The sequence below is a fragment of the Ambystoma mexicanum genome, chromosome 5q (assembly GCF_040938575.1).
Source record: "Ambystoma mexicanum isolate Mex_15411 chromosome 5q, UKY_AmexF1_1, whole genome shotgun sequence".
Classification (NCBI taxonomy): domain Eukaryota; kingdom Metazoa; phylum Chordata; class Amphibia; order Caudata; family Ambystomatidae; genus Ambystoma; species Ambystoma mexicanum.
This window is the reverse complement of record NC_090933.1, coordinates 86,152,615-86,179,206: the sequence shown is the minus strand read 5'-3', so window position 1 is coordinate 86,179,206 and position 26,592 is coordinate 86,152,615. Positions and strand designations below refer to the sequence as shown.

Here is a 26,592-nt window from a genome sequence, read left to right as displayed (position 1 = left end):
GAATTGGCTGATGGTTCTATTGGGAATAAACCGGAGAGTAGTACTTTATTGGAAGGTCCGGAATACGGGGTACATAGTTATATGCAATTTATGCCTATTGATGAGAAACTCCGGGGGGCATGGTCTAGATTAAGAGATGTTTGGTCGGATGATGTTCTGGATGAGCTTTCTGAGTTAGATTGGAAATACATTCTGAAGGTTAACTTGACTTTGGGTCCTGATATGGGTTTATGTTTAATTAGCCAAAAAATTATTGGAAAGTTATATTGGACGCCTGTTAGGATGTTTAGACTGGGGCTCCGGCCAGATGGTTTGTGTTGGGGTTGTAATAATGATAGGGGTACATTATTGCATTTATTGTGGGACTGCCTGAGAGTGCTGGAGTTTTGGACGGCAGTGATTGATGGAATTGATTTGATTTTTGATGTGGTTTTGCAGAGGTCGGCAGTGAATATCATACAACTTTCCCGTAAGGATAGGGGTGGTCGAATTACGAGACATTCTTGTTGGATTGATATGGCCATAATGGTGGCTATCAGGTTAATACTCAGGGTTTGGAAATCGAGGAAGAAACCTAATGTTGATGAATGGCTGACGGAATTACATGTTTTGGCACAGTATGATAAGGTTTCATTTCATAATAAAGATGAGGATTATTTGAAATTATGGGGTCCCTTTATGGCTCTATATGATTGATGGGAAGGTGGACTTGTTTTGACGGTTATGGTAGTGAAAAGGGTGGGGTTGCTTTTTTTTGTGTGCTGTCTTGTGTGGTTGTGGTTATCTTGCTGGTTATTTTTCACTACGGGTGGTTTTCTGTTTGATTTGCATTATTTATGATGCTCTTGTCTTTTTGTAAAATTCATTCTTTATGCTGATTGTGAAGCATTGTTGCTTTTACTATTATTGTTTATATGAAAAATAATAAAGTGTTGTTGGAAAAATAAGAGTGCCCACAGGCAAGCAAAGGGCCAATGGCATATCTGGGACATGGTATTTGGGTTTCCTAGTGCCTTGAAGCTGCACAAAGATTGTCCTCTTGATTGAATCTGGGGGCCTTTTGCGTCTGTGTGTGTACTCCCTAGAGGTTTGAGGCCAGTATCTTTCCATCAAGCTTAATCTGTCCCAAGCTCTCACCCTGATCAATCTATTCCCCTGAGTGGAGTGGAAATGTAGTAATCCCACACCATATGAAAAGAGGGGATGAAGGGAACGTTGGTAGTAGAGTATGTTTGTGTGGAGCCCAAAGATAAGTATTTCCTTCTAATCACTGTGACGATCCACGGGATTCTGTCATTTCTTCCCAGAGCGAGCCTTTCCATGTGAGGCTAGGGAGGTGAGCCTGCTGCGCAATATCCTCCTTAGGGGTAGGGGCAAGCAGAACCTCACTGGGAGAGACTACCCACCTGAGGACAAAGACTCTCGTTCTTATGGGGAACTCTCAAACCAAAGTCTCACCAACCCCCCTGCATCCAAAGCCAACAAGAAACTGTCTGAAAAAAACACTCAATCTGCTATTGCCATCCAAATACTTTAACTATACCTATGAAGAAAAAAACATGGAACACTGACGAGGAAACCCATTGGAAGAATACAGAGCCGTAATCCAACAAAGGGAAAGAACTTTGATGCTGCGCCTGGGAAGCCCAACAGCCATGTAATAGGAATGAGAGGGTGAGTACTTCAAAGCGAGAGACACTGTGAGCTTCAAAACAGCTAGTTGTGATATGAGAAGGAATAGCTTGACATGCAGCGTCCAACTTTACTAGTGAGCACGGTAGCAGACTTGTGGCACGTTGGAGTGAGATGGAGATGCGAGAAGCTGAAGTGGACGCGGAGCATCCTGAAATTGAAGCAATTGGTGGCATGACCACAAGTCTGTTGTGGTGCACCTGGGGGTCAATTAATTATGCCAATACTACCTACAACATGATACTGCGTAGTGAACTGATCGGAGGAAGAGCAAGGAGATTCATGAGGGACCAGGAAACCAACCTGACAATTGAAAAAGAGGGACCCGATCTGCCACAAATCCCAGTGACGTTAACCCTAAACAAATCGGGTCACAGAGAAAGTGGGAGACCCGGGAAGGGGACCGAAGATGACCATTGGAGCACTCAAGCACTCATACTCGTCTCATTTATAACAAAGTATCTGGAAACAAAGTACCTGAAGTGAATGAAGAAATTGAGAATGACTGGAGTCCTCATACTCGTTTTAGTTGTAACAAAGTAAAAAAAAAAGTGAATGAAAAGAGTAATAATAACCTCCGGAACAATGAGGTTTGTTTCAGACAAGATGTAAGGCTAAAAGTGAAAGAAGAAAAAAGGAAAGGAACACATATAAAAAGAACAAGACAAGAGGGATTAGAAGGAAGATTAAACAAGGGGAAAATATGTTGGAGACGTTGAAGAGGCTAAATCAGGACTGAATGATTTAATCAAAGTAATTGCCCAGAACTATCGAAAGATTGTTTATTGAAATGAACTTGGTGCAAGAACCTATCCACAAGAGAAGGGAGTCATGTTCTTGTATTTATTTTGTTTTAATAATGGTTGGGTTAGGTCAGGGTAGTTTGGACAGCAGACAGATATTGTTTTGGACTTTCACTGACGACGGACAGGCACCTTAGTTGTGTTAGCTAGGGAACACCCTTGGTATAGGCAAAGACCGGAGTTTTCACATATAAATTAATAAAGGTCATTGCGCCCTGATTCTTGCGAGCTTCGGCGCGTTATAAATATATAAATCAAAAATAAGTGAGATGGAAAATCTGTCTGTGCCCTCCTTCTGGCCCACCACATCACCCACCGCAGAAATTTACGGATTATGAACCCTAACTTATTATGGGGTTCTGTAACTACTTGGAAAACTTGAATGCATGGACTTGCATTCAACCGGTAGTGATGGGGGATAAAGATTTAAGAAATTAATTGCGGTCTAAGTCCTTTACTTTATCAATAGCAGTTTAAAATAAAGGGATGTGATTCCAAGATGGCCGCCGAAGCTGCACCACTGTCAGGGACACGCTCCCACCCAGCGCTCCCGTAATAAGGCGCAATAAGCAGAGAGACTCCCCCCGGATTAAGGCGGCAAAGCTGTAGGAATAAGATCAGCTTCCCCCGATTGGAATCGGTAGCCAAAGATAAAGGGCACGCAGGCAAAACAGCGTCCCGGAGGAGAGAGGCTTGCGGCGCCAGGGGCAGAGACAGTCTAGCTCACCACCAGGTTGGGACGAGTGCATACTAAAGGATGAGCCAGGAGGGGACCAGCTGAAAGCTATTGCCCTCCAAAAGGGGTTACGAGATAGCGAAAGATTCCCAACGGGCTCTCGGAGGTGCTCCGTTTCATCAGGCTGGAGGGGACGTGAAGACACACCTCCGAAGTACCTGACACCCCCAGACATAGGGGATAATCAAGTAATCGAGGGAGTGGGCCACCCACCCCAGAATCAAAGTGTCCCCAGGAGACCGCTGCGAACACAGAGGGAAAGAGTCCCGGCACATTTTGCCCGACGGGGGGATTCGGGCCGCTCTGCCCCTTCTCACCTGACAACCGCTAACCATCACCACTGCCCGTTCCTCCAAGGCGCACATCCAGCTCTCATACTAAGCAGCAGCGCGCCGAAACGGGGAGACCTACGGAGCGGGGGGGGACACCCTAAGGAGGAACCACACGCAATACATCACAGCGCCTGCTGGTGGGTGCCCTCAGGCTGGAGCAGCAGTGAAGCAGTGAGCACTCCGAGACCTGTGAGACCTGGTAGGCGGACCACGGCCTGGCCTCCGGGGACCATTAAGAACTTGACATTGGAGGAAGCACAGGAGGTGAGGGGTGAGTACCAATCAGGAGGCACTGGGCACTCAGGCCACTTAGGGGAAGGCTAACTCCTAATTTCAAACACCCAGACTGAAGCCCAATGGTCCAACAGTGGACGGGAACTCCGGGGCAACAGGGAAACCCCGGCACGGTCAATCGACGCCCCCCTGACACCATACTACAGCAAGCAACATACCCCCAAAGGCTCATGCCAACAACCTCTGGTCACGTTGGCGCCCAAGTGAGCGGCAACGCCGCAGAGCCCCCCGTGGGGACCAGGGCCCCATAGGGCTAAGCCCCCAGCCTCAACCACCCAGCTTGAAGCCCAACAGGGGTCCGGACCACAGGAAGAGGGCACCCCCGGCACGGTCAGACAACGAACCCGCCCCATACTACAAGCAAGTAGCGTCCCCCAAATGCACTCACCTGTGGACATTCTGACGTTAAAAGTGTGCAGCGACGCCGCTTTGTCCCCCAAGGGATCCCAGAAGCAGAGTGCGAAAGCAGGGTACCAACACAGCCTGGGTGCAAGCTGCCTTGGGGGCAACCGGCTGAACACCAACGCACCTGCAATCTTACAAACTTGGAAGACAGTGGCTCACTCCCTGGGCACAGCGCAAGCTAACCCTACTACAACACAATTCCAATGAGTAATCTGCAGCACGAATGCCCTGTGACCAGTAGACTCAGAGCAAGAAAGGAGAGCCCACTCCCCCTTCAGAGGCATAGCGAACCAGGGCCCAGAGATCACCAAAGGTACCCCGAACTTGACAACAAGCCTTGAATCGTACCGACTGACCCTAGTTATGTCACGGAATAAGCCCAAGGAGCTCAACTCACCAAACTGGTAAAAAAAAAGGAGCCCTCCATAAACTTTGGTGGAAAGACGGGGAGAACTCAGCGGAAGAAGAACGGGAGGCAATGGACCACCCAGGAATGGAGGAGTCCCCAGAGCAAACACAAGGCCAGTTGGTCATGAGTGACATCCTGCAACAATGCTTGAAAGTCTTCAGTGACCAAATGACAGACACATTGCAAACACAATTGAGCCGAATACGAAAGGATCTGGCCTAATCTTTGCAGGAAATTAAAAGCCAAATTGGGGACCGCCTTGACACTGCCGAAAACGCCATCCAGGAACTCACCGACGACACGTGCAAGATAGATGATCTGGCGAACCAACTAGCTGTAGCAACTCACAATCTTGAGCTCCAAACTGAGGATCTGGAGAATCGCGCGCGAAGGGAGAACATGAGGGTTAAGGGACTTCCGGAAAATGTAAACCACCACGACCTCCGTGAAACAATGCTGCAATATTCAAAGACCTCTTGGACATAGAGGCAGGTGGAGAGATCCCCATTGACAGAATCCATCGCGTTGGTCCAGTAAGATCTGAGCCGGGGTCCAGACCAAGGGAAGTGGTAATGGCACTGCAAAGATACGACCAGAAAGAAGCGATACTACATGCAGCAAGGAAAGGGGCCCCCATAAAGGTCAAAGGCATGGAGATCCAGCTCTTCCAAGACCTGGCCAAAACTACACTGGCAAAAAGAAGGCAAATGAGACCAGTGACAAAGGCCCTGTCTCATGCCCAGATCTGATACAGATGGACCTTCCCATTCGGGATGGTCTTCACGTGGAAGGGTCAGCAACACTGCATCACCACACTAGAGAAAGGGCTCAAGATTCTGAACATTGAGGATGAAGGGGGAGAGACCCGCGGAGGGCGTGCCATGAGGCCGGTCCACAAAAGGCTCCAAGAAAAGCCGTGGGAATGGAGGAAAGTAGGGGAGACCAAATCCAAACGAAAAACCCTGCAGGGTCCAGAGGGTCAGCGGCCAAAATCTCCTACCTGAAAGTTCCCGAAATCAAAGACATGCCCAAGACCACATAGAGGTACGGGGAGACCCAGAGAGGAGATAACTACTTAGCTAGGGGAGAATCCCAGACAAAGTGGGAGCGCATGGGAGGGAGAGATGGTTATGGTACTTGGAACCAGGGGAAGGCATAGGAATCGCCCAACCTGCATTTTTGTTCTCCGGGTATTGAACGAAACTCTGCACCCATGGCTGAGAACATGAGGGCGGGGGGAGTGGAACCGAGTTTAGCCGGGTGGGGGGAATTTCCTGCAAGAAGCAAAACCTGAAATAGTGGCCCTCCAAGAGACCCACATCCATCAGAAAGATAGTGATAAACTGAGGCTAAAGGGTAATCCCCATTTACTATAGGTGAACAACAAGGGTAAAGTACCAAGAGTCCTTATAGCATTCAGAGATCTTGCTGCCCTAAGGATTGAAGGGATGAAGGTAGACAAGGAAGGCAGATATCTCTTTGCCCTTCTAAGATGGGGGGGTGGGTAAGTTACCCACAATTGCAACTGTGTAAGCCCCCAACTCAGGCCAGGATGGTCTCTTGCAGGAGGTAGCGGCAAAGATAGCCCAATAATACTCAGTAGGGCAGCTTATTTTAGTGGGGGATTTTAACCTGGCTTGGTACCTAGGTGAGGGCAGAAGTGTGGGCGGGACACCCGCGGCTAGAGGACCGTTCCAGAATCTATGGGCCAGTTTGGACGGGCGCACCCTGGTCAATGCCTGGCGACAAACACAGGGGGGAGGCGCCAAGGGGTACACCTTCTATTCCCATGTGCACCAAAAGCTTTTTGAGAATTGGCTATGCCTCGATCTCCATCACACTTCTTGGTCAGATTCAGAACATGAAACTGGGACCCATAGCCTTATCGGATCACGCCCCCCCCTGCTTTTGGAATTCAGTTGGGAAGTTGGCTGGTCCGGGGCTCTGGTGGTGGCGGTTGCCCGCCACCTGTTGAGGGACACGGTCATCTGTAACGAGATACGGGATCCCATATACAAATTCTTCGAGAAAAATAGGACCCCAGCCCAGAAGGACCAGGTAGTGTGAGATGCCTTTAAGACAACCATGCCGAGGGAACTAATCGCAAAGCAAGCGCTGCGTTCTAAACAGGAGAGAGAGCCCTACAAGAAGACTTAGAACGACATGCAAAACAGGTGATGGGAAGAATGGAAACTGATAAGGGGGTTGCAATTAGAAAGGAGTGTAGACACATCAAAGGCCAAATTAGCATACTCCAGACAAACAGGCGGAGAAGTCCCTCTTATTGCTGAGATACAGGCTATTAAGGCCAACCAACTCCTGACTCGACTGGTAAGAAAAAAGGAGGCGGCTAGGACGATTCTCTGCATCCAGACTCCCAAGGGCTCCATTGCCACAGCCTCGGAGGAGATCCTCCAGGCGTTTACGGAATACTACACAAATCTCTACTCCTCTGAGACCCCTGATAAGGTGCTCCAGGAGGCCTTCCTGAGATCATGTCAGCTGCAAAAGCTTGACCAAAGCCAAAGAGAAGCCCTGGAGAGTGGAATCATAGAGGATGAAGTCAGGGCGGCAATCTGATCTCTACCTTCGAATAAAGCCCCTGGTCCTGACAGCTTCCCTGCAACGTTTTGCAAAGCCTTCCAAGATATACTGGCCCCAGCAATGACGGCCCTCTTTCACTCCTTCTCCACTGCAGGGCAAATCTGCCGTTCCATGGAAGAGGAGAAGGTGATTTCTTTTCCCCAAGCCCAATAAGTATAAAACCCAGTGCAGCTCATACTGCCTGATCGCACTGATAAATTTGGATGCTAAGATCCTTACCAAAATCCTGACCTCTAGGCTGGACAAAATAGTCCCAGGCCTCCTTCACCACGACCAAGCAGGCTTCATCAGGGGCAGACAAACGTTCGACAATATAAGGCGAGTGTGTCACTTGATAGAAAAAAATAAGCAAGGTTGGCTTGTTGGCGGGGGTGCTGGCCCTGGACGCCGAGAAGGCCTTCGACCGAGTAGAGTGGTCGTTCCTGTTCCTCTCTATGGAGGCCATGGGGGTTCGGCCTGGGTTTCCTCCGCCTGGTCAAAGCCAATTACAACTCTCCACTCATAAGGACTAGCTATCAACTGGCATATCTCCAAGGCGATACATATATCTAGGGGCACCAAACAGGGCAGCCCCATGTCCCTGATATTGTATGCAATTTATTTAGAACCTGTACTAATAAAGGTCCGAAGGGAGACCGGGATGAAGGGTGTCACCTTTGGAGGGGAAGACCACAAGGTAATGGCCTTCGCGGACAACCTTTTAGTGACACTGACCGAGTTGAGCTCTTCGATCTCAGGGCTTGCGTCTCTTCTGGGGTAATCCGGAAAAGTAGCAGGTCTCAAAATCAACAACCAATAATCTGAACTGATGATCCTACAAGGAGATGGGCCCACAGCCCCCGACTTCCCAGTTGCAGATCATTTTGGGAGAACAAAGGGCCTTCTACGATATCTAGGGGTGGCGCTAACTAACCGCCGAGCCGGTATGTACCAAGCAAACTTCCCCCACCTAATAGAATCAATAAAGATATTGCTTGGAAAGCGGGGCCCTCTTACGTGTCATGGATGGGTCAGATTAACATTATCAAAGTAATACTTCAAGAGTTCTATATTACTTCCAAGCGTTCCCCAGCCTTCCCCACCCCCCGGCGATACCACAAACATTCTTTAAATCCCTGAACAAAATCGTGGGACATTTTATTTGGCAGGGAAAAAGGCACCAGGTGGCGTGGAAAGCCTCGACAGCCCCAGTAGGAATGGGCAGAATGGGTGTCCCCAACTTCCAGACGTACTACCGAGCGGCCCAGTTAAGGGTAATCTGAGAGTGGTTCTTAGGGGACCAGGACAAGATCTGGCGAAGGATAGATAAGGGTGGTGGTGAGTAAGCTCCTTGATGAAGTTCTGTGGTACCCAAAAGCAGATAGACCACCCAACATGTACAGAAGCCAGATAACACCCCTAATGGGCAATACATGGAACGCAGCGGTTAAGAGAGCAGGCATTACATCTTACCCGTCCCCGTTCACACCTTTATTTCGAAACTCACAATTCACCCCAGGGTTGGAGAAGGGGGCGTTCGCCGGTGGGAAGATGCCGGCTGCCTGCAAGCAGGGGATATGATGGACGGGCAAGTAGTCAAGTCTTTCCACTTATGCAAACAATCTCTGGGCATGCGGGAGGAGGATAGGCTTACATACTCCCAATTGAGACATTGATTGATAGCCCCGGGCATGAAAGAAGCTATAAAAAGGGAGCTTACCCCACTGGAAAAATACCTGTTGATGAACTTGATGGGAGACTGCCAAATGATAAGCAAGTTATGCAAACTGCTCTCCACATGTAACGCTCACCTGATTCCCGTAGAGGCGCCAGTCTTGACTGGGCGTATACCGTATCTTCAAAGGTGATGTGTAACCCACGGCTGGCTCTTTGGGCTGGACCTCTGTGCACTGTATGTCTGGCTCGAAGGGTAAGATGTCTTAGGTAAGTGAACGCCGTGCTCTCCATCTGCCTCGAGGCAGGGTGCTGTAACCAGTTTCTTCACTGGATAAGGGGAGCAGGCCTCTTGACTTCAGAGGACTGCTGTCCGTCGTTTACTGCACGAACGGTAAGTTTCGAGTAATTCTAATGTCTTTAAAGTCTTTAGTAATGATGTCTCTTGTTTTGCAGGGTTCCGGCGATGGCGGATGGCGGGCTGAACTGAGTTGAAGATGGAACCCGTGTGATGAATAGAAGCGCCTGGAAGCACGTAAGTAAGCGCTTGTTGCCTGCTTCACGATGCGCTCTAACTGTCTTTTTATTTTGCAGGTACAAGTTCGGGGCGGCTGCAGGGTGCCGGAATACCCACTGGGTTAGATGTGGAAAGGAGTAATGGCACGTGAGTATTAAAGTTCCCCAATGTCTTTAAACGCACCTTGTTTTGTCTTTCAGATGCGGGATGCAGCGCCGAAGGCCTCCGGAGCGTGCGAAGAGTTGGTAAGCTTTTGTCTTTCAGATGCCGGAATGCAGCGCGAGGCGTTGGTGACAGCCGATGGACCAGGTAAGTGAAGAGCTGTCACTGAAGACCGTAATGCTAACCTGTTCTTTCTTGTCTTTATAGGTGTTGCTGAAGACTGGATTCAGGATGGTAAGCCTTTTTCCTTAGGCCCAGGATCAGATGCAGAAGACACGATGAGCGTTCTGCTGCTGAGGATGCAGAATAACGCAAAGCAAGATTCATCCATCGGGTGTGGTTTAAATAGCCTCCTGTAGTGCTTAGGTGTCTCCTTCCACAGCCACGCCTAGGTAAGAAAAGAGTTCCTGCTTTCCAGAAGAGTTCCAGTGTTCTGAATCTAGGGAGTGGCTCCTGCCCCACCCAACAGGAAAAGTAGTTCCAAACAGAAGAGGATCAGAGACTCAACTGGCAGGCAAGTAAGCAGCATGGTCTGCTGCAGGTAAGTCCACCCAAGCATTATGAGCCCGGCGCTTCCAGCGCTGGGACTGGGCATATTTATGAGCCTGGTGCCACTGGCGCCAGGACTGGGTCCAAAAGGTCCCAATTGGGACTGGTTGGCACTCGGAACCTCGGTTATGGATCTGCTTCCAAGGGAGTTGGGAAAACCCTGACCTTTTGGAAGCAGAGATCATGACACCACACCAGTCTCAATGGACCTACATGAATCAATGGGCAGACGTACTGCCCCTCCCAATTTCTGAGGAACAATAGTGGGAAGTGTGGCAGAGGATCCCTAAGCTAATGAGGGGGATTCAGATCTGGGAAATGTGGATTAGGATGTTGGTTCAGTGGCATAGAACCCCGGAGAAACTGAATAATATCTACCCCTCTGCGCCCCAGATATTCTGGAGGAGCTGCAAGGAGGTAGGCACATGGCCTCATGTCTGTGGACCTGTCCAATATTGAAACCTTTCTTGGAGGCAGCTAATGGGTCAATGAAAGCTATCTTTGGCTTTCAGATTCGAAGGGAGTGCGGGGTGGCCCTACTGGGGCTGGGCGATGTTCTGGACACACTCATGACCAAATCCCAGAAGGCCTACATGGTTCCGAGTGTGGTGACCACATCTCTAATGGCGCAAAAATGGAAACCGGCAACGATCCCCGCCGAGCAAGAATGGGTAGCAAAACTCTGGCACTGTACAACACTAGAATGGGTTACCTGTACCATTCAAGGTGATTACGCTAAATTTGAGGATGACTGGGATGTGATATTAGACTTTTTGCACAAAGAATTCCGTGAACAATGGTGCCCCCAAAGAATCCGAATTCTGGATGTTCTATAGACAATGGCCCGGCGGTTGACTCTCGAACAACTACGAACTATATGCATTGCAGCGACCCAGGGTTTTGGGGAAGGGGTTTCTAGGAGGATCAAGGGGGGTGGGTTGTATTCAGAGTGGGGTTGGTTACTGTTTCAATATATAAATATTTCAATAAAAACCACATTTAAAATAAGAATATGGGGATGTGTGATAAGTCTGTGGAAATTTTATATTCAAATTGAAAATCCAGCAAAATGTTACACAAACATTTCTACTTTAGTCTATTGGGCATTCAGTGTATGTCACAAAAAGCATACTGTATAGCGTGTGTTTGTGCAGGTAAGTGTTAACATATTTCATCTTTTTGTGTTTATTTTACTTAAGGCATGGGTTAGAACACAGCCCAATAGAGAGATGTCAAACCCGCTCGCAGACAAGCTCCTTATCGCATTCTCCAAATGGAGTGCGAAACCTCTCTTCTGGGTCTCACCCGCTGGACGGAGTAGATAAACAATTCTTAGAGACCTATGACAACGTTAAAAAAGGGAGCCTCACAGAAGATTCAAGTATGTACTACTTTGAAAAGGTACGTTCTTGTAAAGGCTCCTAATGGCTTCCTGCATTGTCCTTCATTGTGATTAATTGTAAGATGGATAGTAATATGATCACATACATGTTGAGAAGAGATGATTTTATTGCATAATAAATTAGCACTCCTTTTCTAATCTCACCATAAAAGATGGACATAAGAAAAGGAGAGCGTAACACACACCTCTTTGAGGTTGCCACTTAAGAAAACCTTCTGAAGATCTTTAAAGAAACATTTTAAAATATGTATATGTATTCCAAGGAGTTAACGCAGGTCGGACCTATGTGAAATTAGAACTTGTTGAAAATTTGCTTCGGTTTAATCGCACGGCTCATCAGTAAATTCTTCAACCACAGAGTATCCGCAACATGTTCCATATCTAAAGCTCATGTACATGCAGACTCGTCAAAGCCAGTTATGTACAGCAGAAGATTTCACACGTTTTACAGTTGAACAAACAGAAAACTTATTGAAAGGTGGGTTGAAAGGTGTCAAAACCTCATATGTAGATATAAAGGGATGTGGATTAAATAATAAAGCACTATATACACGGATGTGGATTAAATAATAAAGCACTAGGTGATCTCTGATATGTCTTGGTTGTTTCTGGTATGCAACTATACAGCTGTTCCACTCATTGCAAATTATCTGGTTGTACCTTTTAATTTTTCAGTATGTGGCTGACACATACAGAATCTACACTTAATGTTTTGAAACATATTTCTCACACCATAATCTTTGCTATGTTGGTCATCTGCAATGTTAAAGTCAAAATTAAATGTATGTCCGGTATTGGTGTTTGTTGCATAGTACCCCATTTTTGCACTATTCTTGGTGGCTGACTGTTTTAAACAGCATTGTTTGGTAAACGTTGGCTATAAAAATGTAGGTTTTGTGATTAACACAATTTTTGTTTGAAGTGTTACATTTTAAGAACAATAATGGGTAAATATTCTCCTTATCAAGAAACTGTTGATTATGTTTAAAATGAAAATGTTTTTCAAAGGAAATGATTTTCAAAAATGGTCCTGCCCTGTAACATGACACTTGGCAAAGATTTTTAGGCAAACAATATTGTTACTCAGATGTGACGCAAGTAGCAGCACGACAGGACCTGTGTGTCCATCTAGAATGACAGTTTTCGTACTTTCTTTGGCAGCATTGATTCTACCCAAGAGCCTTTTGAGTTTTCAATAGGAAAAACATGAAATGCCATGGATTTCTACCAGTTTGTATCTTATATCCTAATTAAAGGTATTCAGCAAATGTTGTGATAATTCATATACTGAATATTTATTCCTTTTATTTATTTATCAGTGTTTTGGTTCAAACAACAAGTGTAAAAACCTTTCACTTATAACATAGAAAAGAAGAAAAAAGAAATACATTTAATCATTTTACATATCGTGATATAAATAAATCATTTTACATAATTTAAATCAATTTTCATTGTTAAAATGTTCTTCACTAAAATCATCACGATAGATCGTCCGTTAAGTTGAGCGTATTTGAATTTGTTCTTAGCGCTTTAATTTTCTTTGATAGTATAGCCAAGAACCCACATAATGCAAGTATCAGACTTGGTCGTTGTCCCCCCACCCCCCTCCATCAGGCTAATCCACATGGCATCACTCACAGATAATATCCTAACATGTCTTTTTCTGTCCTCCCCAAGTGCTGGACAGCTAGTTACCAGATGTTTGATGGTTTCCATGGCAGAATATTTTCTGCAAAACCTATATCTCGGGTTCCCCAGGGACGTTTCCCACTTAAATGTTCTTTCTAAATTAGGGAATTGATAGGTTCGGAAACGCAGGTACATAGCCCGCATTTTTGGCCATGGGAAAAGAAGTAGATGTTTAGAGATCTCCTCCCTTTTTGTGTTGAATTTCGCATACTCTCTGTATAGTGTAAGTGCCTAGCTGGTTAGTGGTTTCTGCCCAGCCATATTTTAATAGCTTTTTCTTTGCTTTAGCCATAGTGTATTCATTAAGTATTAGATGTATTCATCACGTATAGGTAAAAACTCTTAATGCCTTTAGTGTCCTGTCATACAGTTATTTTCCCATTGTTTTTCCACTTTAACATTCCCAGATCTCTGATTTGTTCAGTTGATTTTTCTCCACCTTTAATGTAATTCTTTGAATTTGGTATTGTTCCGTGGGAAAAGGCTATTATTAGATCTAATCTTCTCTAAGCAGTCACATTGCTTGTCCGTTTCAGAAGCACAAGCACACATCCACTGAAATATGTTTGTCACGCTGACTGTATCAATACCTATCTACAGTATGCAGATGTCTGCAGTACTCGTCTTGAAAAATGCATATTTTAGTCCTTCCTTGCATTTCTGTTAGGATTTATCATTCTGACGCTCTGTCATAGCGACATTCGACCCTTGACTTTATGGCTTGGGGTAAGAACGTGATGGGTCAAGAATGTGTCCCCATTCTATGGCTTTCTTAACAGGATGCATACTTCCTTTCCCTCTTCCAAGAAGTACATATCATTTACAATTAAGGACTCCAGCGGGATGTTCCTCTTTGATAAAGAGCAAGATTTTTACTTGAGGCATTTCATTCTGCCAAAAAGAACCAGGGAGTCTTTTGCATAGTTCTGGGCCTCTCCATTCTCAACATTTATCTTTAAGAAAAATATTCAAGATCATGCCCACACAGTTTCGATCAGCCCACTTTCAGGATGACTGTCTATTCACAGTGGACCTGAAGGAGGACTCCTTACTTTGTTAGGAATCATTTTCCTTTTGTTTTCTTTTTTTATTTGGTATGGTTGAAAGAGAAATCCACCTTTCAATAAAACTTTAAATTATTACAATTAATACATGCCATACAGTGCTTCCCATTCGACAATAAATGCATCAACATTTTATGCAGCTTATTACATTGCAACATAGAAGGGAGCTCCTCAAAGAGCTTGCTTGATGTTCACTTAACAGTCAACTTAAAACCTTCAATCCAATTGGAAAGACTTGAGATATTTCATAGCTGCCAGAGCGACTGCTATTCGTTGGCCACGATCAGTATCGAGTTTCAGGTATCAATACGCGATAGTCCTTAAACAAATGATGCAGAAAACACATTATTTTAGGCAATAGGACTGGGCAGCATACCAATAGATGTTTTAACGTTTCAATTTATGAGCCATCATCACAATATCACAAGTCCCCTACTGTCATCTTAGTTCCAATATCGTGGACTTCTCTTGTTAGCAACAAGTTTAATCGGAAGCGAAGAAATAAGGTTCTGTATTTAAGCGCAGGGAACATGATTAGATACTTTTTAGATTGATTGAAGGATTTTGTCTTAATGTCCAGTTTTCGCATGCTTATATTACACGCAGGTGTCACATGTTTGGTGCCAATCAAATAACCACAGTTTCAATTTGGTCCGATTGGGATTCGTTATAAGTAAATTTAGCGAGAGATCAGCCTCCGCCATCAGTGTTATAGATTTAGCTTTCCAAGTGGATGAGGACTCGTCAACACCAGATGCTAAGAATGTGGATATAGCAGATGGCAATGTATTTGGTGCAGTTGGCATAACACATTTCCTATAGAGGCTTAGCATTTTCCACATGCAAATTGCATTTAGCGACAGCAGACCCATTTCATACCGTATCATTGAAATGGGTTGGCCTTGGTCTCAGCCCTATATATTATGATAGGAGCAACATTTTGTTTGAAGAAGATAATTACAGGTTCATATGAAAATGTTCCATACTTTTTGTTGATGATTCAGGTTTGGGAAACAGCAGTTAAGACTTTCTTTTTCAGTTCTAGCCGATGGGGGAGATCCTGAGGGCTATTGTTTCTATTCATGCCCAAATACCAGTATTCAGCGGCTACACTGAGAGGAGACCCGTGCAGGTGCCACTTGAAGGAGCACTTAGTCGAAGACGATCTGGTGGAAAATATAGTATGTTGGTCTTGTTCAAGTTTATGGTGAGCTGATTCCAATCTGCATATGCTTCTAGACCAGATAGCACATTTTACAGCCCTTTTGGGGTTTTTGACATAAGCACCAAATCGTCTGCATATAAGAGTCATGGGACTACATGTGTGCCCAGTTTCGGGGGGTCTGAAATTACATTTTTTAGAGTTATTCCTATATCGGTTATAAAGAAATTAAATAGAGCCGAGGCTAAAATACAGTCTTGCTTATGCCCCCTATGTGTTGGGATATGCTGAGTCAAAATCCCTTCTTGAGTGATTTGAATCTGAATGGACGTACTGTAAGGATCTCATGGTGGCATCAGTAAAGACAGACACAAGTGATCACAGTTCAAGAGTGTTTATTAACCTGTAAATGTATAATGGAAAAACGCCTAACCTAAATCTAAGATGGGAGCAAGTGTTGACCATCAAATGAAAAATAAGGCTGTCCTTGTGGCGTCTTGTCAAAGTAAAAAGGCCTATACTAAAATAAAAACAAACTATTGCCAAATCCTTACAGCTAATTATAGAAAGAGTGTGGTATAGGGTTTACGATAAAGAAAGAAGTGTTCACAAATAATAAGTCAGGATGTTATTGCCAGGGGTCTCCCTTCCCCACGTTTTAAGCATGGGACCAGGTGGGGTCTCCTGCGCAGAGCACACACTGGAGCTTCCCCAGCACGAGCCAACAGTTCAGCTCCAGCTATCAGGTTTTTAGATGGTTAAAGTCTCTCTTCTTTAAATGTCTGTTGCCTTAGAGGGCCTGATAGTTTCAACATACAAAAACAAAAGTTCTGTTCCTCATATGGCTTCGCCCCTGGGATCCCCTGTTCTGAGCGCAGACTCATCAGTCGTACTCGACAACTCAATTAAACATTTCCTTTCATACGGTAGTTAGGGTGATGACTTTCTACCCCTGGATCTCCCTCCTTCGGAACCCTTTGCAGTTGCCAACTTCCCTCCTTAGGGTTCACTCCTGTCAACACAATGTTCATTGGACTTCAGATTTCGCCCCCTCTTGTTAGCATCCCTCTGTAGGGTTCACTTTTGCCAACACAATGTTCACAGGACTTCTTATACCATGTAGGATTAGTTTCCCTTAGTTTCCCATTCATCTGCCGGTCAAAGACTTTCAACTGTATGGAGGATTTGACAAGACCCCCTTATGACCACTTTGACCCCCTTCCGCCTTTTCCTAAGGCCTTCTGGTTACTGTAGTTCAACAGTAGTGTAATCGCCTAGCGTTTCTCAAGTGAACAGCCACATGGTGTTTAATTCTGTTATACTGGCTTTCCCCTTTCCTTATATCAATAGTTATTTGCTCATTCAAAGTTCAATTAGCCACTTGCTACTTTTGTTCAACATAGTTCGGTTTCTTTATCGGTTCTCCCATCGACTCACCGGCTGTGATGAACTGCTTTGCTTTCTTGTCTGTAGAGTCAAGCCTGGTACCATTGGGCCATGCGTTTCTCCTCGGCTGGGCTGTCAGCGGAGAAGGCGCCGGGGTACCGTTGACAACTGCTGCAACACACGCTGGCTATTATTTGCAGTCTTACAATTCCTTCTCTTGAGGCTTCATGGGTCTCTGTCGATAAGGGCAAGGTCACTCCCCCCACCCCCATTGGTATCCTCTCGACTCGCGCCGTCTTTCTCCTTCTCTTGAACTGCTGCGCTGAGTTAGCTCTCATGTCGTGCAGTCTGTCTTGCTCGTAGTGTGCTGTCATGCTCCACCTTTTATCCCTCTGGGGAAGGGAATTGGCCAATTCTGATCAATTGCTTGACTTTGCCTGACCGTTGTATTGGGACATGACAGGTAAACGGCTCTGGTGTTAGTCCGTTCTCTTTCGTGTTGTGCGAAAGTGTTTGTGTCAGAAAAGGGGAGGGGTGCAATGTTTTGAATATCATACATGGTAGGATGGGGAAAAGGTGTTTAAAGAAGGGGGATACTGCGTCTCACACGTTAATTTCCCACTCCCCAAGGCCCCCACCCCATCCAGGTGGTCCGCCAACACTGGTCCACCCCCAGGAACTGGATCCAAAAGCGATGGATGTGTCCTGGCCACCTGGATGACAGATCCCCGGGGACTAGACAGGGAGACACCTTCAGGATTCTCGCAGTACCCGAATAGAATTGTGGGACCAAGGCTAGAATATGTGCCGGGCATGCTGCCCCTTCCATTTTCGCTTACCGCAGTTCGTGCAGAACAGAATCTAAAGCGGTTTTAATATCGATGAAGGCCGCCTAAATAGACTGGCCCGTCTGTTTACTATGGTGTGTGATTAGCGAAAGAGCCAATAGGTTCACTGAGGTTTCCTTTCCGGACACAAATCCTGTCTGAAATCCTTCTGATAATGCTTTTAATCTCACCCAACGATTGAAGTCTTTTAGTAATAGATGGGCAAAAATCTTGCCTGGGATATCTAGAAGGGCAATAGGCCGATCAGTTTTGGGATTTTCACGATTGCCATGATTATATATGGGGATTATAATTGACTTCTTCCAGGTTGATGGGATTTGTCTGGACTGCAGAACTTGCGTGAAGAGTATAAAAAGTACCGATGCCCATGCCTCAGGGTGTTCTTTTAGCATGCGAATGGTAAGGCCATCAGGTCCTAGCGCCCTTGACTTACTTAGTAGTTTTATCTGAATCAACATAGTCCATATTTGAGCGCTGAGTAGCTAGCATTAATTCTCCATCTTGCTGTGCAATGTAAGAACGGTGGCTCTTTAACCAGTTATTGTAGCACATCTTTAATTTTCGGCAATTAGCAAACTTGGTAGATGAATACATTCGCACAAATGCATGTTTATGCTTGTTATAGGGTTTTTGCCCGAAGGGAGTGCATTGGTTGAACACACTCATTGCTGCTACATATCGACCTTCTGAGGCAGCTATGTCTGACGGAGGCAATTAGATGTTTTATTTAAAGAAGCAGCTATATTAGACACCATTCTATTGGCCCATCTAAAGCGATTTCTTGCACCTATTAATGTCAATTGATCTGGATGAGATGGAATTATAGAGTTGAGCATATGCCAGTTTCAGGTAGAATATAGTAGACTATGATCACTTTGCGCCTTTTGTAGTACAGAAAATCTTGCGACATCCATGAAGATGTTCCTATGGACAAAGACATAGTCAATAATGGAAGAGTGTTTGGCTCTTCGCCAGGTCAATTGTTGGGGATGTCCCACTCAAGGGTACCATTCAACATAAGGAATTGTCTCTCAGCCATGAGGGCGAGCCCTTGATTCGCAGGAAAGGTCGAAGGATTGGTTGGAGTAGGTACACAAGAGATGTTTAGATCATCTCCTATTATTGTCGAGAGCACAGAGCTATCATCAGCTATTAAGTCTAACATGTGGCTAACCTCAAATAAAAATAATTTATCAGAGATGTCAGCATGAATCCAGTATAGAATCAAGAGGGCCAGGTCACCCGCGTGGGTCCTCAGCCTGACAAGTTGCACAAACCTATTTGGAGACGGCCAAGGTTCCAACCTGAATTGAGTTTTTTTTTTAATGGCAACCAGCAAGCCAGCAGATGGTTGTCCCTGGCTCGCTTTAACTCCTGGTAACAAGATCATCAAGTGGGACTTGCTACCCATGTATTTTCGGAAATGCACGTTACATTCCATAAAAACCAATTCAAAATACAGAGTACAATTCGAATGTTACAATAAGGATAGAATTGATAAAATCTCCAAAAATACATAGAAATTTGCTTTCGCTATAGACGTCTCATGAGGCAGAATCTGGGGAATCATTGTCATTTTCGACTGGGGGTTCTTCTCCAGAGAGAGGATTGTGAGAGTTGATGTGGCAATGGTGCTTGAGTAACTCAATCAGACCTTAAAACAGTTGGATGGTTGACTTCAACAATGGATGGTACCTACCCCGATTCTAGTAGATTTATTAAAGTAATCCCCTGAAAAAGCAATGGCTTAGCTGTTAGTTGTTAGTCTAGTTATTAGCCTTGTTTGCTATGCAAGTCTATTGTTAAAGGTTTCATATATTTTTGACAGGGACAAATGGGTGGTGTCATGGGCACTAATGTTAATTCAACCATAAGAGTAGTTTCTTGCATTTTCCGGTAGGGACCTGCGTGGTGTAGGATTTGTAAAGGACACTGATGTGCATGGTGATGAGGTCTCCGACACAGGGTATAATATGGGGGAGTGGTATCAATTCAAAGCTGAAAGGCTCCTTGAGTGCGGGGATTGAGTATCGACAACCCACAAAACATCCCTGACTGGATGAACTTCTGGCCGCACATAATACTCCTACGTCCCGTCCCCTTTCCTCCATACTTGTGGGACATCTCTCCGTCCTGTGGGACGGGACCGGAGCACTTTGTAAAAAGCATACAAATTTTTCCAAAAATGTGTCCTTCCTCTCGCCCCTCAGTCCTTTTCTCCGCTCGATCGGGGCCGGATGCACTTGCATCCTCAGAAGATTTTCTTCCCTGTTTTCCTCTCTGGCTCTCGCTAGCGTTCGTCTTCTAGTCTGTCTGTCTTTTAAATTAGACTTTCCAGACTGTTCTTCGTGTCATCGTCGCTTCGCGAGGGCGGATTCCCATCCTCTTTGTTTAGAGTGTTTGGGTCCGGAACACCGTTGGGACTCCTGTTTTTACTGTGACTCCCTTTCGGCCCAGGCTCTTCAACGTCGGTTGGAACGGTGGGAGGAGGTGTTCCGACGCACTCCTCCATCTCATTTTCAGGCGTTCATCGATGAGAAGAAGAAACGCCCGGTAAGTTCTTTAGTTTTCAGAGCACCCCGGCCGGGAGATACCTTCCCGGGTTCCTCTCGAGCCGGGAGGGGCGTTGATCGCTCTGTCACCGGGGTTCGCCCTGAGGTGCCTGTCGGGCCTAATAATTCTACCGGAGTTTTCTCCGAGGGTCTCCGTAAGGGGCCTGTGTACACCGGAGTAACTTCCGAGGCCCCTCCTGTGGGGGCTGTGTGTAGACCCAGTTCTGCTGAGTCACAGGGTACCGGAGCTTGCTCTGATGCCTCTCTTTCAGCTTCCCTTAAAAACAAGACCGGGGTGCGCCCCGAGGCCTTGGCTGGGCTTGTGTTTACCGAACGGATGTTCGAGGCCCGTGCCGATAAGGCTATTACCGGGCCTAGGCCCGAGGTCCCTCGTACAGAGGCTAAGGCTACCAGCAGTTCTGAGGGGCCGGGCAGGGCCCTGTCGGTGAAAGCGGTTTCTCACCGTTCCCGCTCTTGTGGTGACACCAGATCTGTTGAGGGGGCAAAGAAGCAAGGTTCTTCTTTTACCGGCAGTGCCGAGGTCCTTCCTTCGAAGGCTCAGTTGGCGGTTGGTATGTCGCAGAAACATTCCAGGCCTCATAGTACCGGCTCTGCCGAGGTTCCTTATGTTAAGGCTAAAATTAAGACCCCTGATCCATCGACGGGGACCCCTGCCTCACCTCCTCATGTTCCGCAGTTCCCCTCAGATGAAGACAAAATGGCGGCCGTTCCCGCCACGACCACGGCAGCCATTTTAGGTACTACCCCTACAACTACGCCATCGGCCTCTGGTGTAGGGTTCGGTCCTTTGGGTGAACCTAAGGTCACTTGTGAGTATCCTTACCGGCCCGTTTATGATTGGAACGCCCGGATGCCTCTTCCGCACAATGTTTCGTTGCCTGCAGGGGCGGCCCCTTTGATTTATGTGGATACGTCGGCAGAGGGCCCGGCGTGGCACCCTTCTCCGTTACGTCCCTGGATTTGTCCACCTCATGAGAGGCCTCCTCAGGTTCCAAAGCAATCTCCTGAGGACACTTTTTTCAGTAAATTTCAAGCGCTTATGCGCACCGACCCCATGAGGGAGTATTTCAAAGGGCTTTTTAAGGAAATTTGTCCGCCAGCGCCACCGGCTCCACCCGTTCCTCAGGTGGTTCTGCCGAAGCCTCCTTTGCCCGTGGTGCCCCTGATCTTCCGCCTTTGCCACCGTTGTCCCCAGTGGACAAGGCAGTGCCTGACACAGCTCAGCAGGATCCTGACCTGTCAGATGAGCCTCAAGGCGAGCAGGACAATGAGGACCTTCCCCGATCTGTTAGAGCTTTTCATGACCGGGTACTGGACATGATGAATTTCTTAGATGTCCCGGTTCCCGAGGCACCTGCTCCTCAGGAGGGCGTGCTTTCTGGGGCATTCACCCGGTCTCCTTTGGAGCGTACCAGCCTTTTCCTGCAGAAGGATGTTTTGGCCGAGGTCCGAAGAGTCTGGGAGAAGCCACACTCAGGACTTTTTGTCAATAAAAAGATTGACGCGAGGTACAGGCTGCACTCTTCGGAGGAAGTGGCCTTGTCGTTTTGTCCGCCCCCCTCCTCCACAGTGGTGGCTGCGGCCACGTTGCAGTCCAGACCTGCAGCATCCTCTTCCGCGACGGCTACTCAGGTCTTGGGAAAGGAGGACAAGCTCCTGGACTCCCTAGGGAGGAAAATCTTTGCCAATTCGGCCTTGTAGCTCAGGCAGGCCAATGCCGAATTGATTGTGGCGGGAGCTAACATGCGGATGTGGAAAGGTCCGTCGGAGTTTGAGGAGCACATTCCGGTCGAGAAGTTTGAAGATTTCAGAGGTGGCCTTTCTGATGCCGGGGTCTTGGCCCACGATCTCCTGGAGGCTGCGGCTCATCACGTAGACACCTCGGCTCGGGGCATGATGCTCGGGGTTGATACCTCGAGGCAAGCGTGGTTGCATGCCGCTACGTTTTCGAAGGAAGTGCAAGATAAAGTATTGGACCTTCCATTCGATGGTAAGGAGCTTTTTCATTCTTCTACTGATGTAGAGCTCACCAAAACCAAGGATAGCACTCAAACAGCTAAATCATTGTCTGTTCTGGTTAAAGCTCCTTTCAAACCTCAGAGACCGTTATCGCAGAGTCGACCTTCTTCTGGTATCAGGGGTTTCCTCGACCGCAAATCGCGCAGAGTGGATACTCCTGCGGGGAATAACCGCCGTAGACAACAGCGTACGTGGTATTTCTCCCGCTCCTCAGCCTCCTCATCAGGTTCAGGTGGCACCGCCACCGATAAACCTGCCAAATTAGGTTTTTCCGTGCTCGCACGAGACCCCGGTGGGGGGACGCATTGCGTCTCATTGGGAGGCGTGGAAGACCATCACAGAAGACAGATGGGTCTCGTCAGTCGCTCGGGCGGGCTTCCGCTTACCTTTACCCCCTACCCCACCCCTCAACCCTCCTTTTCAGCTGCCGGGCTCACCCTCCCTCAAGGCCGAGGTTCAGAAACTTCTGCTCCTCAGAGCTGTGGAACCCGTTCCCCTTGGGGAGCGAGGGGAGGGCTTCTACTCCCGGCTGTTTACGGTGCCCAAATCCAACCAGGCTGGCCTGCGCACTATCCTAGACCTTTCCCAGTTCAATCTTTCCTTACCCCAAGAGAAATTCAAGATGATCACGCCGGCCAGATTCGCTCCTCGTTGCAGGCGGGCGATTGGCTCAGCGTGGTGGACCTTCAGGATGCGTACATGCATATCCTGATTTGGGCTCCACACAGGAGGTACCTCCGTTTCTCTTTGGGAGAGGAGCACTTCCAGTTTCCGGTGCTTCCTTTTGGCCTCAGCTTGGTGCCGCGTGTCTTCACGAAGATGACGTTGGTGATTGCGGCCTATCTTCGTCTTCAGGGTATCCATGTGATTCCTTATTTGGACGATTGGCTTTTATGCAGCCCTTGTCCGCTGGCGGCAGCGGGCAACCTCCAGTCTCTCCTTCAGCTCCTGTTCCATCTTGGGCTGTCGGTGAACTGGCGGAAATCCTCCATGAAGGTCGCTCAGGACCTGATTTTTCTGGGTTTTCGTTGGAACACGATCGACTGCAGAGTATACCTGACCGGGGACAGAATGGCGGATCTGTTGGCCACGTGTCAGATGTTTGCGCAGTCGGAGAGTATGTCGGCCTGGTGGTTCCAGAGGCTTCTGGGCCTCATGGCCTTGTGTGTGCTGGCTCTTCCTCTTCTCAAAATGAGACGGACCCAGATGGCCCTTCGGAATTCATGGTGTCAGGCAGTGGACCCAGACTCCATGCGGATGATGATTCCGGATTCCATGATAGTGGACCTGGACTGGTGGTCATCCCTCAGCAATCTGTCTGGGGGCGCGGGGTTTCAGGACCCGGTCCCTATGGTGACGATCACGACAGATTCCTCCCTCCTCGGGTGGGGTGCGACGTTAGATCTTCTTCAGGTCTCGGACCCCTGGTCGCCTCAGGACAAGCTGCTGCACATAAACCATTTGGAGCTTCTGGCGATTTTCTTGGCGCTCAGGGCGTTCAGACCGGTCATTGTCAACAAAGTGGTCCGCATAAGAACGGACAACGTGGTGTCAATGTATTACATCAACAAGCAGAGGGGAACGAAGTCTTCCCCCCTCGTGGACCTGTCCATTCAGATTTGGGAGTGGGCCGTGCTTCATGGTGTCTGGCTGCTTGCAGTGCACATCCCGGGCCAGCTGAATGTCACAGCAGATGCCCTCAGCCGGCGGACAGTGGTCAGCTACGAGTGGGAGTTGAAGGCTGAGGTCCTCTCAGGGATTTTCTCGGGCTGGGGCACGCCGCAGGTGGACCTCTTCGCGATGGCGGCGAACAAGAAGCTTCCTCTGTATGCCTCCAGAGGGGGGCTGGGAGCCTCCTCTCTGGGGGATGCTCTAGAGATTCCATGGCACAACATGAGAGCTTGCGCCTTCCCACCTCTGCCTCTAGTTCACCGGGCAATTTGGAAGTTCAAGAACTCAGTGAATTGTTCTCTTCTACTGATAGCCCCGTGGTGGTTGGCCATGTTTTGGTTCTCGGAACTCCAACACCTGTCGGTTTATCCGTCGATCAGGTTACCGGTAACTCCTGATCTTCTCCACCAGGGGGAGCAGCAGCTGTAGCACGCCTCCCCACAATCGCTCAGCTTGGCGGCATGGTGCCTGAGTTCAGGTCTTTAGAGCATCTGAATTTGTCTGCGGATAACATGCGTATTATCCAGGCAGCCAGAAAACCCTCGACCAGATCTCAGTACAAGAGTAAATGGCTCAGGTTCTGTCATTGGTGTCTAGAGATGAAATTGGATCCAAAGGGGGGCCACGGTTGACATGGTGTTGTCCTTTGTGTCCTCCCTAGCAGAGTCAAGGGTTCATGTTCTGTCATGCAGGACTTGCCTTTCAGCAGTCTCTGCTTATCTTTCTACAGATCAGTGTTCGTACTCTCTGACTAACCCAGTGGTAAAGAGGCATTTTGCTGGTTTAACACGCCTTTACCCTCCAGTTCGTAATCCGCAACCGCCATGGGACCTGAATGTTGTCCTGACGGCGCTGTGCCATAAACCCTTTGAGCCGATGGCTACTGTGGACCTCAAGTACTTGTCTTGGAAAGTGTCCTTTTTGGTCGCCGTCAAATCGGCAAGAAGAGTGAGTGAGCTCCAGGCATTGTCGGTGGAGCATCCTTTCTTGGTCTTACACAAGGACAAGGTAGTCCTTCGAACTAATCCGGCTTTTCTGCCGAAGATAGTGACCGAATTCCATTTGAATCAATCGATCTCCATACCGGTCTTTTTTACGAACTCCGCCTCTGAGGCGGAGAGGGTTCTACACTGTCTTGATGTCCGAAGAGCTCTTAAATTCTACCTGGATAGGACTTCCGAGCTTAGAAGTTCTTCTCAACTTTTTGTGACTTTCGGCAACCCTCAAGGCAAGCAGGCGTCTAAGGCAACTATTTCTAGGTGGATTGCCGCCTGCATCACGGAGTCTTTCACTGTCCAAAAGCTGAAACCTCCTAAAGGTGAGTCCATCGCTAGGGTAGCTACTTGGGCCTTTCCATCTGCTTTCTGTAAGCATTACTGCCTCGATATGAGTTCTAGAGCTGATGCTCAGTTTGGTCAGGCTGTGCTGAAGAACCTTTTTCAGTAAGGGGTATTTCCATCCACCCGTAGTTCCTGTAAGGAGTGCTTGGGAATCTCCCACAAGTATGGAGGAAAGGGGACGGGACGTAGGAGTATTACCAGGTTACTCACCGTAGTGACCACCTTACTCCTAGTCCATAGTCCCCTTTCCTCCATACGCCCGCCCGCCGTCCCCTCTAATAAGGTTCCTCTGTATTGGTAATGGGTCTCTGATCTGGCAAAGAAAAGGACTGAGGGGCGATGCGTGGGGCGGAGCCAAGGTGGGCGGGGTTACGGCCGCGTGCCGGGCCCCGCGCAGGAAAGAGAGGAAACACACATTTTTGGAAAAATGTGGATGCTTTTTACAAAGTGCTCCGGTCCCGTCGCACAGGACGGAGAGATGTCCCACAAGTATGGAGGAAAGGGGACTATGCACTAGGAGTAAGGTGGTCACTACGGTGAGTAACCTGGTAATCTCTCTTGTTGCAACCCTGACTCTCCAGTGTTCCAGCAATACACTCATCAGCCCCCGTCAAGGGGAGAGCTATGGTGCAACACTGCACGAGATTCCACTGGGAGAGGGTGGAGCAGGACCATTGCCTGCATGAATCTGAACAGAGCAGTCCTGTGTCAACAGCGGCTCTTTGGTTAGTAGTGTTTCTATGCCATTAGACATGCCATTCATTGGTGAGGTTTAGTGTGGGTGTAGGGTAGAGCCAGTATGTGGGTGAAGCTGTGCAGAGCACACTTGAATCGATGGCAGATCTTTAATAACCAGTGACTCTGATCCATTAAGTAGGGCATTCTGTTACGCACCACTCCGAAATAGGCCGAATGTGCAGAGGAGTGACCTTGGAGATGATGGTGGTACAAGAATCGATATTCAGCCTTCCATCCCAGCTCCCTGAGTACAAGACTCAGGCTTCCTCAAAGAGGGGCTCTTTTCCACAATGTACCTCTCTGCTGTTTCAGTTGGGAAAGACAGAGGTGTCAATTGAATAAAAGAGCGGGGAGAACACACACCGCCAATACCAATGCTGCAAAGGAATAAAAAGATATTAGACAGTGTTGAGGTTAATGCAAATAATTAGAACAGTTGAATTAAATGGGCAACTACCTAGATAGGTATTGGAGTGGAGCTTCCCCGGGGTGGATCTACAAGGAATAACGCAAAATGAGTGGAAATGGTCTAATTCAATATCGG

At 47.5% G+C, this 26,592-nt stretch overlaps 1 protein-coding gene across 8 annotated transcripts in view; it reads left to right on the top strand.

Annotated features, from left to right (window-relative positions):
- PTPN3 (protein tyrosine phosphatase non-receptor type 3) overlaps positions 1-26,592 on the top strand; it is a 2,254,194-nt gene that overhangs the window by 1,459,915 nt on the left and 767,687 nt on the right. For all 8 annotated transcript variants that reach the window (XM_069620560.1, XM_069620561.1, XM_069620557.1 and 5 more), the window contains one exon: positions 11,356-11,557. In XM_069620560.1, the coding sequence (XP_069476661.1) occupies positions 11,356-11,557 (202 nt within the window). The remainder of the gene's footprint in view (positions 1-11,355; positions 11,558-26,592) is intronic.